Genomic DNA, 19970 nt, shown 5'->3' with positions numbered 1-19970 from the left:
ATGGAAATGTGTTTTGTAGCAAGGCATTGTTCACATGTCGAAATGGGTACTTCAGTGGTTTGTGTAACATAAAAAGGCAGGGGAACATAGTTTGTTGATAAAGGCGAATTAAATTCATTAGTTCATCAGAAAATGTCAGTCAGTCAGTGTGAAGTCACATGGTTTTTAAATCAACAGGACTGCCACTGCTCTGTTCTTTTCAGACAAAGAGGGATATGTGTGACAGAAAAAACAAAAAACAAAACAGCACATGTTCCATAAATGTTAGACTGCCCCACTTTTCTACAGTGTAGCTTCCAGAGAAGAAGCACAGCTAATCAACAATGCAATCAGGTCACCACAAAAACATGTTCTTTAGCTTCAGAGAGACCTACAAAAACACACTTGTTCATATGTTGATCCACTTTTAAAAGCACATCCTGGTTTCAGTGGTGTGTGGCTGGCCTGTGCCAGCATGCATTCAGTGAAAGGCAGATATAGACAGTCTAACAAAAAAGTGGTAGTTCACCTGACCTAGCACGCTTTTGGACTATAAGAGGAAACAGGGACAGCCTGAGGAACCCCAAACAGACAAAGAGAGAACATGTAAACTCCACATATAAAAGTCTCTGCTCAGCCTCTGAGCCACAATGGCATCCTACACAGAAACATGTATAGCTTTTCTAGTTTACTGCACAGAGTACGCAGTAGAACCACAAAGTGTTTTCTAATGCAACCTCGTGCAGTTGGTAAAATGAAAAATCAAAGTTAAACAACACTTTAAACGTAAATCAGAAATCATTTACTGAAAATAATAGATTAAAGTAGTAATAGCTTGACTTTCACAAGTTATCAATCAGAGCATTTGAAGGAATTCTGATCTAAAATTGCTTCTCTGTGCAACCACAAGAGGTCTCAGTATCACTATTATATAAACCAGGATTACAGGAAGTAACTGGGATCAGTCTGTGCTGGAAGCAACTGATCTGACAAGAGCAGGGTGGGACACAACAGTTTTCCTAATAAAATGATATGAATGATTTATGATCATATGAATTAAATTGTGTTGCTTTACCAAAAAAGTGCTTTAAGTGCTGTGTCAGAGGTCTGTGTATGGCGTGAGTCATAAGAAGAGCAGGATCCAGGCTGCTCTCCTTCCAGCTATTGCACAACAGATTGGGACGTCAGCTTTCAAAAGAGAGCTGAAAAAGGAAATTGCAACATGTGCTGAAGTCTCTGCAGAAGAGGAAGTCGGAGTGGGGAAGACCACGTAGGAGCTTAGAACTACGTTTTTGAAGATGTTTTTACAGGAATTTCATGTGGCCTGAGGAGGCGGGTTACCTTTACAGAAGGAGAGGAGAATAACATCAGCCTGGTAAGTTCTCCGTTTTGAACAGTTCTGCTGGGATAATAAATTTCCAGAATCCTTGACATCACTGTTACTGTATGTGACATCCCTATCCACATCTGCACTCCGCTCAGTTCAAGATCAGTTCTTCAGCATCATGTTAACCAAACAAATGGTTTCAATGGTCTGGTCCTGAGTGGCACTTACGGGGTTTCACAATGTGTTTCTCATTCACCGATTCACAGATGAATGTGTAAAGTGTGTGATTAGTGGACAACCCACTTACCACCGGAGCCACAGCCACCCACTGAACATTTATCATGAAAGCACAAGATTTTCAGGATTCCTAAGACACATGTAGGGACGTGTTATTCCAAAGACGGAAGAAGAAAGGTGAAATAAAAGAACAAATTCGACTGCCGTATTGTTTTCCCCACATTTACATAAATTAGTTCAAACACTTTAGCAAAAATGTTGCCTGTAGAACCCTACAGTTCTTCTTTCCTAACATTCATTAACCTGCCATCATGTCATATAACAGAGATGCAGGTGACACGCTCCCATGATGGAAAGATGATGTTGTATGTGGTAGATATGGGCACCAGTGATGACGCTCTGTCAACATCATCTTGCTGCTATGATGTCTGTGACAGAATTTTTCTTCTTTCTCCATTTTATGGTGGATGACAACAAGTATTAAGGTGATTGATGTCTGTACTGACAATACTAAGCTAGCTTCTACTTATAGCCACTTGTGGACCCATAGTTGGTTAAGTGTTAATGAATTACTGTGCAAAATCGTATCTGTTAAATTAATATATTGCGAGAACAATTATTTGGGGAGTTGACTGGGAATGGTAAAAGGAGACTTTCTCTCTATCACTAGTGAAGTGTGCCATCAAAATTACTTCATAGCTCTTATTTTAGCGTAAATAGTTGCATAATGTTGCATAATTTTCTCATTTGGCCTAAGTGTTTTATAGTCTAGAAATCTATGTGAAAAGTGGCGAGAGAATCAAAAATGCAGGCTGAATATGACAAAAGAATCTAGTCAACATATCATAAATATCAGCCTAGTTTAGAACAGCTAGTAGCAACATCCAACTATAATTATACAGGGTGTGTATAATATGATTATACGAGTATTAAAGGCTCCTTGCCATGATCTGCGCACCTGCATTTTCACACTTCCAATACTGCTTTAATATCTATTTTCTTTGCTCTTGGTGAATCTGTTTGCCATTGCTCACAATCCCATAAAAAAAAACTAAAATAAAAAAAAAATAGAAAAATCAAAATCAAAATGGGAAGAAGGGCTGCACAGTGGGGTAAGTGGTTAGCACTTTCACCTTGCAGCTAGAAGATCCCGGTTCAAATCCCGGCCTGGGATCTTTCTGCATGGAGTTTGAATGTTCTCCCTGTGCATGTGTGGGTTTTCTCCGGGTACTCCGTCTTCCTCCCACGGTCCAAAAATATGCTGAGGTTAATTGATAACTCTAAATTGCCCGTAGGTGTGAATGCGAGAGTGATTGTTTGTCTGTATATGTAGCCCTGCGACAGACTGGCGACCTGTCCAGGGTGTCCCCTGCCTTCGCCCGAGTCAGCTGGGATAGGCTCCAGCACCCCCGCGACCCTAGTGAGGATAAAGCGGTGTATAGAGAAGGGATGGATGGAAAATGGGAAGAAAAAGCTTAATAACATTTCAAAAACATGAATAAGGGATATGGAATACTGGTTTGGATAAATTAGATCTAAAACGTGAAAGAATAGCGAAACAACTTTACAGTTACCTGTTTTTGACCCAGCCTGTGTTGATATGTTGTCAAATTGAATCACCAGCACCAACTCCCATTACAAACTGAAACACCTGCATTAAAATACTCACCTTTAAACAGCAGCATCTGGCAAACATCAACTGTCTATATAGTCAAAAAATACCCCTTGTGGTTGGAACATTTTCCCTCCAAGTAAAGAGAGCACAGAATTTGCTGGGGCATCAGGATGTGGCTAACTGCCAAATTGTGGCTGTAAGTAGTTCACGTTTTCTGTAGCGCATTCTGTTTGAAAAAATGTGACATTTACTCAGGGACTGTGAATTGTGGAGAATGACTCATAACTGAACGAGTGCCGTTGTCTCCTGGGGATTCCTCTATCCAGCGGGGAAGCCCAGGTGCAGCGTCACACATCTGCAAAACTGCACCTTGCTTTAATGTTAGATTTTGAAAATCAAAGCTTATTCCTGGCAGTTGTGATGCTTTCAGCTCTTAAAATGAATGAAATTGTAACTTTTTGGATCAGGTAATGAGCTGATTCACAGATCTTGAAGGCAAGGATTATAAAGTCTTCATGCTTTAAAAAGAAATGCTCCATTTTCATATAGCAATATAACAGCTGTTGCTTAAATATTTGTATTTTCTAATCTCAGAAGAACACATTCTTGCAGCAGCCACAATTTTTCCAATCGTATTCTATGAAAATGAAATATGTATATCTTATGAAAAAAATAGTCAAAAGACATATATTGTAGGTTAATTGGTGATTCTCGATCATGTAAGTGTACAGTGCCTTGTGAAAGTATTCGGCCCCCTTGAACTCTTCAACCTTTCGCCACATTTCCGGCTTCAAACATAAAGATATAAAATTTTAATTTTTTGTCAAGAATCAACAACAATTGGGACACAATCGTGATGTGGAACGAAATGTATTGGATATTTTATACTTTTTTAACAAATAAAAACCGGAAAAGTGGGGCGTGCAATATTATTCGGCCCCTTTACTTTCAGTGCCGCAAACTCACTCCAGAAGTTCAGTGAGGATCTCTGAATGATCCAATGTTGTCCTAAATGACTGATGATGATAAATAGAATCCACCTGTGTGTAATCAAGTCTCTGTATAAATGCACCTGCTCTGTGATAGTCTCAGGGTTCTGTTTAAAGTGCAGAGAGCATCATGAAGACCAAGGAACACACCAGGCAGGTCCCAGATACTGTTGTGGAGAAGTTTAAAGCTGGATTTGGATACAAAAAGATTTCCCAAGCTTTAAACATCTCAAGGAGCACTGTGCAAGCAATCATATTGAAATGGAAGGAGTATCAGACCACTGCAAATCTACCAAAACCCGGCCGTCCCTCTAAACTTTCACCTCGAACAAGGAGAAGACTGATCAGAGATGCAGCCAAGAGGCCCATGATCACTCTGGATGAACTGCAGAGATCTACAGCTGAGGTGGGAGAGTCTGTCCATAGGACAACAATCACTGCACACTGCACAAATCTGGCCTTTATGGAAGAGTGGCAAGAAGAAAGCCATTTCTCAAAGATATCCATAAAAAGTCTCGTTTAAAGTTTGCCACAAGCCACCTGGGAGACACACCAAACATGTGGAAGAAGGTGCTCTGGTCAGATGAAACCAAAATCGAACTTTTTGGTCACAATGCAAAACGATATGTTTGGCGTAAAAGCAACACAGCTCATCACCCTGAACACACCGTCCCCACTGTCAAACATGGTGGTGGCAGCCTCATGGTTTGGGCCTGCTTTTCTTCAGCAGGGACAGGGAAGATGGTTAAAATTGATGGGAAGATGAATGGAGCCAAATACAGGACAATTCTGGAAGAAAACCTGTTGGAGTCTGCAAAAGACCTGAGACTGGGACGGAGATTTATCTTCCAACAGGACAATGATCCAAAACCTAAAGCCAAATCTACAATGGAATGGTTCACAAATAAACGTATCCAGGTGTTGGAATGGCAGCAAAAGGTGGCGCTACAAAGTATTAATGCAAGGGGGCCGAATAATATTGCATGCCCCACTTTTCAGGTTTTTATTTGTTAAAAAAGTTTAAAATATACAATAAATTTCGTTCCACATCACGATTGTGTCCCACTTGTTGTTGATTCTTGACAAAAAATTACAATTTTATATCTTTATGTTTGAAGCCTGAAATGTGGCGAAAGGTTGAAAAGTTCAAGGGGGCCGAATACTTTCACAAGGCACTGTAAAAGTGAGCATGAATGGTTGTTTGTCTCTAGTCTTCTACATAATAAACCACTTACACTAAATGGATGGATGTATATGAAAATGCAGGGGCTACTGCTTGGTCATTTGTTTTCTCACAAGTCTTTTGCTTTAAATGCAGTCATTTTCTTGAAGGTTAATATACAATATTGTCTTTAGGATTTAGGTAAATGTTCTTTTTGGAGATCACTGTCAGATTTGGTCAATAGAAGTCATTCTTAATGAAGGATACGGTCAGCGTTTTGAGTAACTGAAGTTATTTTTAGTGCAGGTTACGGTCAGTTACTTGGTTCAGAATAGGAGGAGGTTTTGCTGACAGTTTAACAGCGTGGCAAAATTCAAAGGAAGATGAACAGAGAGCTCAGTGGTGCAATCCAAACACTCTCTTCCTCCTCTTTGTGTGTGTTGTTTGTGCTTTCGTCCCGTGGAGGTGGGACAGAGCGGTTGAATCACCGGCTGAGCTGCACGGTTGAGACTCCAGTCTGCATGCAAGGGTCAGAGGTGAGGTTTCCTCTGTTAGCGCTGCCGTGTGGTGCAAACTAAATCATCCTTCCTCCGTCTGTTTCTCTGAGGTGAGTCAATAAATTATGCCCACTCATACTGTTATCTGTAGACAAGTTTTTCCTGTCTGTCTGATTTTGGATTTTGTAATACTAACTCTGAAGGTATGTATTATCTTATTGGAAATAGGAGATCTATTCGTGCTTCAGGAAAACTTTGTTCAGAGTAGAATGTTTACTCTTGAGAAATGTGTTGCAATGCGAACCACAGAGACCTACTTTGGTTTAGACTATATTAGAGGTACCTACTGTAGCCAGCAACTTATTTTTAAGCTGTGTATTGTGAGCATTAATGATATTTTACTCATTTTAAATAAACAGTTGTATAAAATCAGTGGCGTGGCACTGAAACTGTTTTAAAAAAACAAAAAATGATTGTCACTATATAAAATCAAAAATCTCCATTAAAGGATTAGTGACTTTAGGTGTATGGTTATTCAGGGCTGATCTGGAGAACCATGGGGTTTTTCCTCTGTGCTTGTGTTTTGATACAGATATTATCTCTGCCATTGTGTGAAGGTTCACACTTTCTCACATTCTGTACATTTAGGCAGAGCACCTGGCTGACATGTGTTTGTGCAAATAAATGACCACATTTTAAAACAAACATCACTCACCACTGAAATTAAAGAAGGTTGAACTTGTTGTGTATATTGTACTATGTCTGTGGGTTTTATTGATTATTGATTTATTTATCTATGACTAAATTCATAACTGAGGGTATTTTAGCAACAAGCAATTATTTGACTGACCAGTTTCTGTTTGCTGTTAACTGCTGTTGCCATTGCAGCTTGTGGAAGGTCAGACAACTTGATTCATTGTGTTTTTTCAGACGCTTTCACAGTTTTATGTCATTGCTGGTACTTTACCTCTGGAGATGGAAATGCCCACACTAAAATAGGCATTAATGCATGCTGTTCCACCCACTAGATGCCAGATCTGATCAGTTTAGTAGCTTTACATGAAACAAACAGAGCTACAGTGGAAAACTAGACATATCTAACCCAGCCAGGAGTCTCACAGAGCATCTAATCACAAATCCAAAAAGACCAAACTTGTTTATTACCAAGACCTACATCTTATTTCACTTCACACTAAAAATAACACTGTCCGTAGTGTAAAACATCACATTCAGTCTTGCCAGTCGTATTCTTGGGCTCTGGGTAACTCCCATTGTTTTCCCTATTTAGTGTTAAATGAATCATGTATTTTGATGACCTCCCACAGACTGAATGTCCATCCATCCTCTATACACCGCTTTATCCTCATTAGGGTCGCAGGGGGTGCTGGAGCCTATTCCAGCTGACTCAGGCGAAGGCAGGGGACACCCTGGACAGGTCGCCAGTCTGTCACAGGGCTACATATACAGACAAACAATCACACTCACATTCACACCTATGGACAATTTAGAGTACTCAATTAACCTCAGCATGTTTTTGGACTGTGGGAGGAAGCTGAATGTGGGAGTGCCCAGAGAAAACCCACACATGCACAGGGAGAACATGTAAACTCCATGCAGAAAGATCCCAGGACGGGATTTGAACCAGTGATCTTCTTGCTGCAAGGCGAAGTGCTAACCACTTACCCCACTGTGCAGCCTCAGACTGAATGTCTTTAACTTAAAACCATCAGTCACAGCTCCAGGTCTGCACTGATCACACAGACTATTTTGGAAGATGATTCCCACACAATATCTGAAGTTTCCTCTCTTAAGGGAAGAAAAGTGTAATTTCTATTGGAATGTTCCCACACTGTCCCCATTCTGGCCAACAGAGCAACATCTACAGCTGGTTTCTGATGGTTTCTGATAGTCTGGTGTTAAATTTTATAGATATTTCTCAGACATTCAGTGTGTAAGGTTCGCGGTCGTCAAGTCGCCCGAAGCGACCAGAACGATGCCCAGGCGATAAACAGATTCAGTTTATACATTTCACATCGCCCGGCTGGGCGACAAGCATTTTATAAATAAATAAATAAATAAATAAATTGAAAGATTTCCAACCCTTCGCTTTGTTCTGCGCAGGAAGTGTTGCCAACTTAGCGACTTTCCAAAGCTTTTTGTCAAAAGCGACTAGCGACAAATCTAGCGACTTTTTCTGCCGTTTTGGAGACTCTGATAGGAAAGCTCAGACCATTCTGCAGTTAGTTTTCAACAAGCAGCAGGTGCTGCTGTGAGCTCCTCCCCCTCCCAAAGCACAGGCTGTCAGTCCAGGGGCTCGACACACGGGAGGCGACAACAGTCGCGCTTCATTCATTTTCTATGGCTGCTGTGCGACGAGACGAAAATAGCTTTCCCCCCTCCCAACAACGCGACGGCATTCGTGCATGTGAAATTTCGCGCACGTTCACGTAGACGTGCACCCACTGGCTTGCGACGCGATACAAGAAAGTTGAAAAATGTTCAACTTTTGTTGCTGTCGCCTGGAGCTTCAACCAATCAGCGAGGGTTTGACTCACTGACCAAAGAGTTTACAGCATGTTACACAGTACAGTCCGCTCCTATGCGAGACGCCAGTGTTTACAAACAGTGACGTCACGGAGTCACGTGATTACCGCGCTGGTTGGCAAGAGGAACCAGAGGAACAATGGCTGATAACTATCCTTCCATGAAATTGTCCGATTATGCTCAATCCTTATCACCTGAGGCCCGACAAATATACGTGAGTAAGCTGAGATATCAGGGAAACAGTAAAACCTTGCCAGATCCCTACAATTTGAAGACTGGGTGGGTTGACGATCCTTCATTGTGACCCGACATTTCCTTCACCGACATTTATTTTTAATTGATTGACACCGCTGGGCAGTTCACCCACCCAAAAATATAAAATTATGAATTAAAAATAATATATCTTCTGTTAATCTTCAACAAGATGCTATGCTATTTTTTGTCTGCAGTATGGCTTTTATGTAACAGTAACAGACCCACAGCATTGGTGATCGAAAATAGGACAATTCTAAAAAATGATCGCTAGACGCTTACAAATAGGAGGCTGCTGGCTTAAGGAGATGTTATTGAATATGCTTCATTCGACTTTAGTATACTTTCATCGCCTAAAAAGCGATCGGTAACACATGACAACACTGAACCAAACCGAAAGTGTAGAGATCGCTTCACGCGAAGGATGCGACACTAAATCAATATCTTTTGATAAATAAGCTCAAAGTTGGACATACTAAACATGCTAAACTGTTGAATAGTTTACCTGAAGAAAAGTGGGAGCCACAGACACGATCTCTGCTGCTTACTGGGGTACAATTTTTCCTGTTGATGGCTGAAGCCACCGCCATCTTCCCTCTCCTGACATCGGTATTCGGTGAAATTTCAAGCCTGATCCCTTCTCAAAACGCTTCGTACAACCAACAACTACACACGCTATTACCATTGTGGTAAATACATGTGCAATTTCATTCATGAAAAGCGATAACTTTACGTATTTGTTTCAAACCCGATACCGTTCTCGTAGCAAGCCGTTATGTTACTGCCGGTTCTTGCCAACCAGTAGCAGTCTTGTACCACGTGACCACAGCAAATGACGACACGCTGGCATCTCCCATACATTAATGGTCCGCTTTGGAAAAAAGTTCTGGGCTAAGGCGAAAGTAAGCTCGGAATTTTCTGCATCTTTTCTGAGATCTGGCATCAAATGGTGGTATTCAATTCAATTCAATTCAATTCAATTCAATTTTATTTATATAGCGTCAATTACAGTCAACTCGTCTCAAGACGCTTTACAGAACCCAAATGCCTGACCCCCAGAGCAAGCCCAAAGGCGACAGTGGCATGTTCTTTCCGAGATTGCAATATGGCATGGACCCAGGGTCGTTTCTTTCTTTTATAGGCCAATGTCAAGAGTAAAATTTTGGCTAAATCAAGCAATATCTTCTGGCTCATCATCTTTATGATTTTCTGTCGTGAAACTCTTTGAAAACGTAAAAAAATCCCTCCAATTTCACAGCCAATCAGAAGTGAGGGAGACAAGCGACCCGTGCTTTTGCACAGTGCGCCGTGTGTCGCCGGCCGGCCCCTGCCACTGCCAAGTATCGCGCACCGTGTGTTGAATTTATCTCCTGTTGCAATGACTTTCGCATTCCCCCCTCAATTGTCGCTCCCCATGTGTCGAGCCCAGGAGAATCAGAATGGCTGCCAACACCCTGGACAACATCATGACAATCCAGATGTGTACATCCTCAGTCAGAGAGTTTGACCCAGATCAAGCTATAGACAGCTGGCTGAGTGGTGCCAAAGACCAGCAGCAGGAAGCGGAAGTCCAGCAGCAGGCAGCTGCTCAGGAAGATATTGATGATGAGGAGGAGGAAGTTCAATGGCAAGAGGAAGGCATGGAGGATGATGTTGATGAGGGGTTTCTGGATGATTTCAACCCAGAAATGACTGAGGAAGATGTCATTGCTGGGCTCAAGAGACTGGCACAATTTGAAGATGTTGATGAGTTGATGTAGATGGACATCTAGTTCAACTAAGTTGTGATTGTAACGATGAATAGAGACCGATTTTTTTTTTGTAATGAGAGACTGATTATTTCGATTCTAAAGGTAAGCAGGTTGTAAGAGAAGAGCTCATTAAAAGAAATTGACTTCCTGAGAAGTTATATTTATTTTTTTATTTTATGTAAACACCGCGAAGTATGGGCCACTAGTTTTTTGTACGGGCCACCAGAGATTTTGACGAAGCTTACACACTGACATCGTTAAAGATAAACTGCTATCGTGGCAGAATGAAATAGTGGTTTCCTTTAAGGGTCACCTTGTTTCCTTTAGGAAAAGAAAATACTCTTAATCTGATATTTAATAGACTAGGGGCACTGTTTTCCTGAAACGGGGTGCAAATGCCAACAAAATCTGGGGGCACAAACAGGTCAGCATTTGTGACCTGCAATGTTTTTGCAACTGTGGTGAACAAGTTCTTAATAGGTGGGCTAAAAATTCAGCAGGTACAATAGGCACAAGCATCACTGATGAACGTACACACGTGCTAATCTCGTTGCTTTTAACGACAGAAACGAGAGAGAGCTTTTTTTTTTAAGGCGGAACAAGATGGACGTCTGAAGCGAGAGCTCCGCAAAGTTAGGCAAATAAAACCCCCTGAATCCAGCTACACGATTTACTATCTTCACAGAAGACTCAGAATATGAGCGGGGGATTGAGAAGCAGAACGATGACGGATAAATCAGAAAGAACAGATCCCAAAGTTATCGATGCGAGTCCGAGTGATGCTAATGCTAACCCCGCTAGCAAAATCGAGCACGGCAGTAAGACGTCTCATCTGACTCTAAAAGACATAAGTGACCAGATAAGTGGCCTTCGGACCGAGCTCAATGGAGATTTTATGTCATTCAAAGAAGATTTCAAGAGAGAAATGAAGGAGGAACTGACTGAGTTTAGACATGAAATCAACCAGCAGCTAGCTGCCACTAAGCTAACTCTGCAGGACCATGACGATAAACTCGAGGAGGCCGCAGCACGTATTGAGCAATTGGAAAGATGGTCAGCCACGGCTCACGAAGTACTGCAAGATACTTTAAAAGAACAAAGATTTCTGAAAGATAAAGCTAACGGCGTGGAGTCAAGAGCAAGACGTAATAACCTCAGGATATACGGGGTACGTGAGGAAATGGAGGGCTCCTCTATGATTCATTTTGTGGAGAAGCTGCTAGTGAATGAAAAGTTGATTGACGAGGGGACAGATGCCCAAATTCAACGCGCACATCGCTCACTTGGGCCGAAACCAAACCCAAACACACCCCCGAGATCAATAGTTGTGAACTTTCTGCAATATCGTGTTAAGGAAACTGTTCTCCGAAATGCCTGGAAAAGGAAGATTCAACTCGGGGAAAACACTCTCTCATTTGACCATGATTACACATCTGAGGTGATCCAGCAGCGTAAAGCTTAAAAAAAGATAAAAGTGGTTTTGAGAGAGAAGGGAATTCGTTTCCAGACACCATATACCCGGATGCGCATTCATTGGGAGAGTGGCCCCGCTATGTATAACAGCGCAGATGAGGCAGAAAAGGACTTACGTCGGAAGGGGCTACTTGACAACCACGGCACCGGCGGAGGAGAAGCCAGCGGCGCGCATCCTCGGAGCATGGAGCCGACTCCCCCTTGGCAACAAGCACACCGACGCGGAGAGAGAGAAGCCGGCCAGCGGGCGCGGGAACGCCTCCAGGAATTCCAGTGGAAAAACACGACTTGAGCAAAGAAGGCGAGTGACGGACATAGATGCCAAAAAGAAACAAGTATAATCCGACTAGGGACAATATTGTGATATCCTATACAAGAACACTGATTTGTGTTGTCGTTAAGATTCACATTTTTTTTTTTTTTTGCCTAACTTAAAGGAGCTAGAACACCTTAGGTAGAATTAGTGGAAAGTTCACTGATTCCATGAGGGGGCCCTTTCTTAAAGGGAGGCCTCCCCCCTTGCCTGCAAAAGGTAAGCATTTGGGACTATTGATTACCCTACCTTGGGAGTCTATTCATTTGTGTGATGTTCAATTTAAAGTTCAGTTTTGTTTTTGTTCAGTATATTTGAGTTCTTTGAAAGTTTTTATTTTTCAGACACGCAACCAATTTAAAACATTTCTTTTCTTTTATGGTGCAGAGCTATAAACTTAGAATAATGTCATTGAATGTCAATGGATTAGGTAACCCAGTTAAACGAGCAAGGGTGATGAAGAAGATTAGAAAAGATGATATGCATATTATTATGCTTCAGGAAACTCATTTAGGACCACAGGAACATGAGAAACTTGCAAAATTTGGCTATAACGTTTTTTATAGTTCATTCTCACAAAATCATAGAAGGGGTGTAGCAACACTGATCTCCAAAAAATTGAAATGTGATGATTTAAAGGAAATCAAAGACACAGAGGGTCGATTCTCCATAGTAAAGGGTAAAGTTGAAAATAACTTGATGATAATGGTGAACATTTATGCTCCTCCCGAAAGTGAAATGTCATTCTACAAAATGTTACTTGATACCGTGATAGCTCAAACTGAAGGCATTTGTGTGTGTGGAGGGGACTGGAATGTGGTTTTAAATCTTAAATGGGATACTACCAGTAACAACAGAAGTAAAAAGAAAATCACAAACCGACTTAACACAATTCTGGGGGAAACTGGTATGGTGGATGTGTGGAGGAAATTTCACCCCACTGTGAAAGATTACACATTTTATTCCTCACCTCACTTGGTTCATTCAAGAATTGACTATTTTATAATAAGGCAGGAAGACTTACACAGGATAAATGAATGTAGGATTGGGGTTGCAGATGTTTCGGATCACAATGCAATTTATTTGACCATCAACCTACAGAATAACCCCAAAAACGTAGTATGGAAACTTAATGTAGGATTACTAAATAACCAATCAGTAGTTAGTTATGTTAAACAGGAAATTAAAACCTTTATGAAAGAAAATGACAATGGAGAGGTAGACTCATCAATTTTGTGGGACTCACTAAAAGCAGTCCTCAGGGGGAAATTAATTGCCAAGGCAACACACATAAAGAAAACCAGAAAAGAGGAATATAGCAGATTGACGAGGGACCTAAAGGAACAAGAAGATAAATTAAAGCTTAAAAAAGACCAAGACACACAAAAGGAGATTCAAAATTCAAAATCACGACTTGAAAAATATTTGGATGATGAAGTAGGGAAAAAGGCCAGATACACCAAACAGTCATATTACGAATTAGGACCAAAGTCAGCTAAGCTGCTTGCTCGGAAATTGCGTAAACAACAGGCAGATTCAACTATTCTAAAAATTAAAGACCCCATCACCCAAAAAACGTTGACAGAACCGAAAGAAATTGAACACATTTTTTATGAATATTATAGCAACTTATATTCACCTCAGGACAATTCTGATAAGGGATCAATTAAAACATTTTTAGACCAATTAGAGCTTCCCAGTATTGGAGAAATCCAAAATAAAAAGATACTTGCTGAAATTACACCAAAAGAACTCGAAAAAGCAATAGGAAGGTTGAAGACAAGTAAAACACCTGGTAGCGATGGCTTCCCTGGCGAGTGGTACAAGATGTTTAAGGAAGATCTGCAACCACTGCTACTTAAAACGCTAAATTATATTCATAAAGAAGGTAGGGCCCCCCCATCATGGAGGGAGGCGATAATTTCATTAATTCCCAAGGAAAATAAAGATCGAGAAAATTGCTCCAACTATAGACCAATTTCAATTTTAAATGTCGACTATAAATTATACACATCAATTATCTCCAAGCGATTTGAAACTTTTATCTCAGATATAATAGATGAAGATCAGACAGGCTTTATAGTCGGCAGACAAACACAAGATAACATTAGAAGAAGCCTCCAAATTATTCATAATATTAATAAAAATAAGATTAAAGCTGCCTTACTTAGTTTAGATGCGGAGAAGGCCTTTGATCGGGTCAATTGGGACTTTTTATACCAAACCTTAGAGAAATTTGGCCTTACTAAAGAAGCTATTCAGTGTATAAAGACAATTTATGATAAGCCCACGGCAAGATTAAAAGTGAATGGATCCCTGACAGATCGGTTTGAGCTTGGAAGAGGTTGTAGACAGGGGTGTGGATTGAGCCCTATCCTCTTTGCGTTATATATCGAACCACTGGCACAGGCGATCCGACAGAAAGCTGATTTGAAGGGAATTATGTTTAATGGAAGGGAGCAGAAGATTGGATTATTTGCAGATGACATATTGATGTATCTCAACGATATTAACAAAGGTTTACCCAAATTAGTGGAGCTTTTAGATGAATACAATATACATGCAGGATACAAACTGAATATTTCTAAAACTCAAATTTTGCTTTTCAACCATACACCCTCTACTGAAATTTCACATAAATATGACCTAAAATGGAGCGTCAACAAAATTAAATACCTAGGAGTATTCTTGTCTAAAGACCCATCTTTATTATACGACTTCAATTATAACCCAATTAATCAAACAATCAGAACGGATATCCAGAGATGGTCCACATACCCCCTTGATCTTAGTGATAGAATAAATGTGGTGAAAATGAACATCTTACCAAGGCTGTTATATTTGTTTCAATCTTTACCTGTCGACGTACCACACAAACAATTCACAGAATGGGACAAATTGCTATCAAAATTCATTTGGGACGGCAAGAAGGCCAGGGTCAGATATTCAACACTACAGCTGCCAAAAGAGAAGGGGGGTATGGCCCTTCCCAATTTAAAAATGTATTTTTATGCTGCTCAATTGCGATTTCTGTGTTGCTGGTGTGACCCTGGATACTACGCTAAATGGAAAGAGATGGAGACATGCATCCCTGGGCTTAACATACAGACAATCATAGGAGAAGACTGTGTACCAACTGATCTAAAGAATGAAATTAATTGAATAACTAAATTTTCACTTGACATTTGGTTTATTGTTGCAAGACAACAGACACTAAATAAAGAAAGAAAATTATTGAGATGGATTGCTTACGACAAAGAATTTAGACCAGGAGTGCATGACTCCACATTTAAATATTGGATCACAAAGGGTGTCACAGCATTCTGTACTTTAATCAACAATGGTGAAATGAGGAGTTTTCAATATCTAAAGGAGAAATTTGACCTTAAAAATCAGGACTTTTTTAGATACTTACAGTTGAGAGAATATTATAACAAAGAAATAAGAGAAAGAGGAAGTGAACCCAACGCCGTTTTAGATACACTATGTGGGGCATACCAACAGAAAACACGCAAAATTATATCAAAGCTGTATATTAGCCTAATGTCGTGCCAGAAACATTCAACTATATATGTCAAAGAAAAGTGGGAAAAGGAAACATTAACAACCATCTCTAATGAAGAGTGGTATCAAATCTGCCGACTATCTCAGACTTCTACAAATTCACAAAAATGGAGAGAATTTAATTGGAAAAACTTAATAAGATTTTTTATTACACCATTGATAAAAAGTAAACAATTGTCCTCCCAACAAATATGTTGGAGGCAATGTGGTTGTATCAATGCAAACCACACTCATATCTTCTGGGATTGCCTGCAGATAAAAACCTTTTGGGCTTCAATTCACCTTTCCATATGTAAGATATTAAAATACAATGTATCAATGTCTTTCACAACATTATACCTTGGCCTCCTCACTGAAATTGTTCAGAAAGACGACCAATATTTAATTAAAATATTATTGACAGCCGGAAGGAAGGCAATAACAAGACGATGGCTTCAACCCGATTCACCCAGCCATTCTCAATGGATAAATGTTGTGCAAGAGATTTTTACAATGGAGAAAATTACCTTCGCTCTAAGGCTGAAAGCTGTTGAATTCAATGACAAATGGGAGAAATGGTCAATATATTATAAGTCAATAGATCAGGAAAACTGATGTTTTATTTTAAGTTAGCTAACAAGGAGAAATGGTTGCAGTCCTTTTTCTTTATGTTTTGTTTTATTTGTTTATTGTTGATAACCCTGTAAACAATCATTGAAAAAACATGTTTAACTGTAAATGTGAAAACTGAAAAACCAATAAAAATCTAAGTTGAAAAAAAAAAAGAAACGAGAGAGAGAGTGTGTGTGTCAGAGTGGCAGATAAAAATTACTCCTCCAGAAGCAGCTAAACATTCAAAATATCCAAAGTATTTATATACAAATATGCTGTAAATGGTATAGTGAACAGGAAGCTAATTGGTGTTATAGCTGCAACAATATTAATTTATTATGGTCCATAAAAGTCAATATGAGCAACGGGAATGTCACAAGAAACAATACCTCAGTACCAAGTCCATGACAAAATTCTAAAAACATGACAGCAACCAGTGCAGAAGCAACAACAGATCTGTTGCAACTAGTATTAAAATAACGACCACAAGAGTTACGTATGCAGATAAATTAAGTCAGAACTGCATGATCATAGACACGTCAAAGACAACCACTATTCACACATTGTGCACAGAACGTTTTGAACAAAAGAAGGAAATACCTCCAACTCCTCTAAGTATCTCAAAGGCAAGTGTCCTCACTTGTGCACAGAAATCAGATAAGCAATGCTGTTACCACTATTGTCTGTAAAATGCGACAGGTTACATCTGTTGTGACAATTCTCCATTTACAATATTTACTTGGCTAATGCAGTCTTGTTTCAGTTGATGTAAGGAAAGGTCATAAAGTGAGCTGAGTGCTGTTCCTAATGTTAGTAACAGGCATGTCATTGGGAAATTACCAAATAAGTGAATCCTTGGAAGCGAGGGAGCAGAGCGATCGAGCTGGGGGGAGGGTTTGGGAGGGGGGCATGCAAGAAACTTTTGAAATTTAAAGGCTGAAATGGTGCATTTTGGTGAACTCTGACACCTAGAATTCTTTAAACATGAAGGCTTAAAAAAATGTCTGTATGGGACCTTCTAGGCACCCCTCAAAAACAGCACAAAGTCATGTTAATGTGATGAAACCAAATATTTATTCTGGATTCAAATTTGAATGAACCACATGAAGTTGTCAACAATGGTCAGCTCCTATATCACATATCACAGTCAAGTTCATTTCCTTTGTTGCTTCTCCTTTCTCTTTTGAAGGAGCAAATCCAGTGCATTTTTCCTCTTGTCAGAGTCTGTGGCCGGCTCAGAAAGTTTAGCCATTTTAGCTGGTGGCTCATCAGCTTTTTCTTTTACAAACAGCAGCCTGTCATCTCTGGCCTCAGCATCCATACGTCTCTTTGTGGCTGCTTTACTTTCTGGCATGGATTTGTCACTAGGCACATATGCAGGTCTTTCTGCACTAGCACTTGTCATGTTTGACACAAGCTTTGGGTCCACAGGGTCAAATTCAACATCTGAACGCTTGAAGTACTCTACTGCACTTTTCTTGTGAGCTCTTAAATGGTACTTCACTGTCTGATAGGCATTGTATAAATCAGTGCCAATCCTTGTTGATCTCACATTCACAATGTCTTCCATTATATTAAACGAAGACTCAACATGTGGGCCATGAAAGATAGTGCACATTGCAAGCACAACCTTACACAGGTTCGGGTACTGTCCTTTTTTCTGTACCTTGGTCCACCACTGGTCCAAGGTCATCTTCTCTTCCTCATAATGTGGTAGAGTCTTGTCAACCAGATACCTAAAATAAGATTTATTCCAAATCTTACCATCCATCCTTAAATGTTAACATTAAAGAAGAAACCAATTATACAACTGATCTGACAAGAAGCTCCCCTACAAATACAGACAGTTCACATATTATTCAGTGCACATATTGGTTTTAACTGCTTTCTATTTTTCAGTAATAATCCCTATAATTTTGTTCTTTAAGTACATGAAATAGTTTACATGAATTGAGGATTATTTCCATAATTTATATTTCAAAACCATCCCTAGCAAATTGTTAAAATTGTTTTTTTATTACCTGTTGTCTGTCCATGGTTAACCCACACTCCTCAGTATTGTATATACCCATTATTACCACCACACCAGATTATGAGATACCACCACCAGCCACCAGAACTATCATATGACGCATACTAAAATGCTACCCTTGCCACACACCTGCTTTTAAGCCCAGAAGAGTAACAAATATTTACCATTTAAACTGCCTTGAAAATTGAAAAAGATAAATCACATACATCAAAATTAGTTAAATGAGCATGCAAAAGTTATATAATTGTATAAATGCATAATTAGATGAAACATGTAAAATTGTCTTTTCAGATTAAGTTAACAACCTTGCAAGATTAACTGTGGAAATAAAGTTAAGTTCCTTCTTATAATGCTGTATCAAGACTATAAATTATATTTACATATTTCTTTAAAAGTGTATCAAATATCACTTTTTACAATTTAATGCCAATCAAACAATATATGTACTTAAATCTAATTTAAATTGGTCAGACTATTTCCCACAGAAAAATTATAAATTTTAAACATGAAAAGCTTGCAACAGATATCCATGGTTTACAAACAGAATTATTAAGTTTACCTGCGAACTTCCAAGTAGAAGTTGTCTTGCTCCTGTACTGACAACAATTTGGGCAGGTACTTAGGCAACTTCTCCAGTTTCATCTGAGCACTGTGACGATTCTGCATAAGTGGGTCAACGTAAACAAGGGCTCGGAGAAGCTCATTTCCCAAGGGCAGCTTCTTCTGCAAGTACACTCCTGTGTCACGGTATGCCTTGAAAACATTTTCCTTGAACTGGGCCACCATGGTGTCGTCCTTACGACATTGCATGATGAGATCTTTGGTCTGCTGGCCTGACAGAAAAATAAAATAAAATACTTTTTTATAAAATTATACCAAATTACTTGGTTCACAAGGCACAAAATAACTGGATTTGCACAGCCATTTGCTAATCAAAACTGAAGGGTGGCTAATCTATTTTGCTGTAATATTCATGTAAGGCTAGTCCATTTGCACTTTTAAAAGAGAATTGGCAAATCAATTTGACAAATTAATTTGTCCCTTGGGTCAGTTTCTGGTAAACCATGCTACACTGGTTGTTAATTTCCCAATGAAATCAAAATAAAATAACAAATATACTAAAACTTACCTCCATACAGAAGGGAACCTTTGTTCATGAACTGACCGACATCCTCTGCCAACTCCTGCTTCAGTAATTTTGAGCCTGTCTCAATCTGTTCCTGACGCACATAGCTGGACAGAAACTGTCTCATCAAGGCTTCCTGCTTTTCATGAAGCTTGTGTACAAGTGGGGCAGATGACTGAAACAGACAGACATAGCTCTTCAGCAACGGCAGTACAGTCTTGTAAAAGTTCGGGATCAAGAGAGTCTTCTTTTCACATACGAGAACTTTCTGGATAATCCTTTTTTTTACGCTCCTTCCCATCTGCTGTCAGACTCTTAACCTTCACAGCCATTGTCTTCCATGCTTGTCTCACAGATGATTGCTTTGCAGTGGGGTCTGGTCTTCCATGGACATAAATCCATAATAGAAAAGTTTGTGGCAGTTCCACATCCTCAGAGTATCTATAGAAATGTCATATGCAGACAGCCATCGGTGGTTGATGTGTCTCTCAGGTACAGTGAATTTCCAACCCGGTCTC

The 19970-nt window shown here is 39.8% G+C and overlaps 2 protein-coding genes across 12 annotated transcripts in view; one reads left to right on the top strand and one right to left on the bottom strand.

The window, feature by feature from the left end:
• The first annotated feature begins 966 nt into the window (after positions 1-966).
• Positions 967-19970, top strand: part of LOC110964083 (interleukin-1 receptor type 1-like) — a 107117-nt gene continuing 88113 nt past the window's right edge. For 2 of the 11 annotated variants that reach the window (XM_051958912.1, XM_051958911.1), the window contains exons 1-2: positions 968-1354; positions 5775-5916. The gene's annotated coding sequence lies outside the window, so the exon portion shown is untranslated. Of the gene's footprint in view, positions 1355-5774; positions 5917-19970 lie in introns of all 11 variants that reach the window. The other 9 variants (XM_051958914.1, XM_051958915.1, XM_051958910.1 and 6 more) reach the window with 8 other exon arrangements.
• LOC127537124 (uncharacterized) lies at positions 17377-19952 on the bottom strand. Its single transcript, XM_051958976.1, has 3 exons — positions 19456-19952; positions 18886-19159; positions 17377-18030 (listed from the first exon to the last, which is right to left on the bottom strand). The coding sequence occupies exons 1-3, from the start codon at positions 19751-19753 to the stop codon at positions 17448-17450; spliced, it is 1155 nt and encodes a 384-aa protein (XP_051814936.1). The 5' UTR covers positions 19754-19952; the 3' UTR covers positions 17377-17447.

This window comes from Acanthochromis polyacanthus, chromosome 14, assembly GCF_021347895.1.
Source record: "Acanthochromis polyacanthus isolate Apoly-LR-REF ecotype Palm Island chromosome 14, KAUST_Apoly_ChrSc, whole genome shotgun sequence".
In the NCBI taxonomy this organism is placed as follows: domain Eukaryota; kingdom Metazoa; phylum Chordata; class Actinopteri; family Pomacentridae; genus Acanthochromis; species Acanthochromis polyacanthus.
Note: the sequence above shows the minus strand (reverse complement) of the source record. Positions and strands in the feature narration are given on the sequence as shown.

Bases quoted from the DNA above. Each gene is read 5' to 3' on its own strand.
- LOC127537124 (XM_051958976.1), bottom strand. From the start codon at position 19,753: ATGGGAAGGAGCGTAAAAAAAAGGATTATCCAGAAAGTTCTCGTATGT. The intron at 19,160-19,455 runs GTAAGTTTTAGT...TTTTTCTGTCAG, and splicing joins AGGTTCCCTTCTGTATGGAG to GCCAGCAGACCAAAGATCTC. The intron at 18,031-18,885 runs GTAAACTTAATA...ATCTTATTTTAG, and splicing joins TTCTACTTGGAAGTTCGCAG to GTATCTGGTTGACAAGACTC.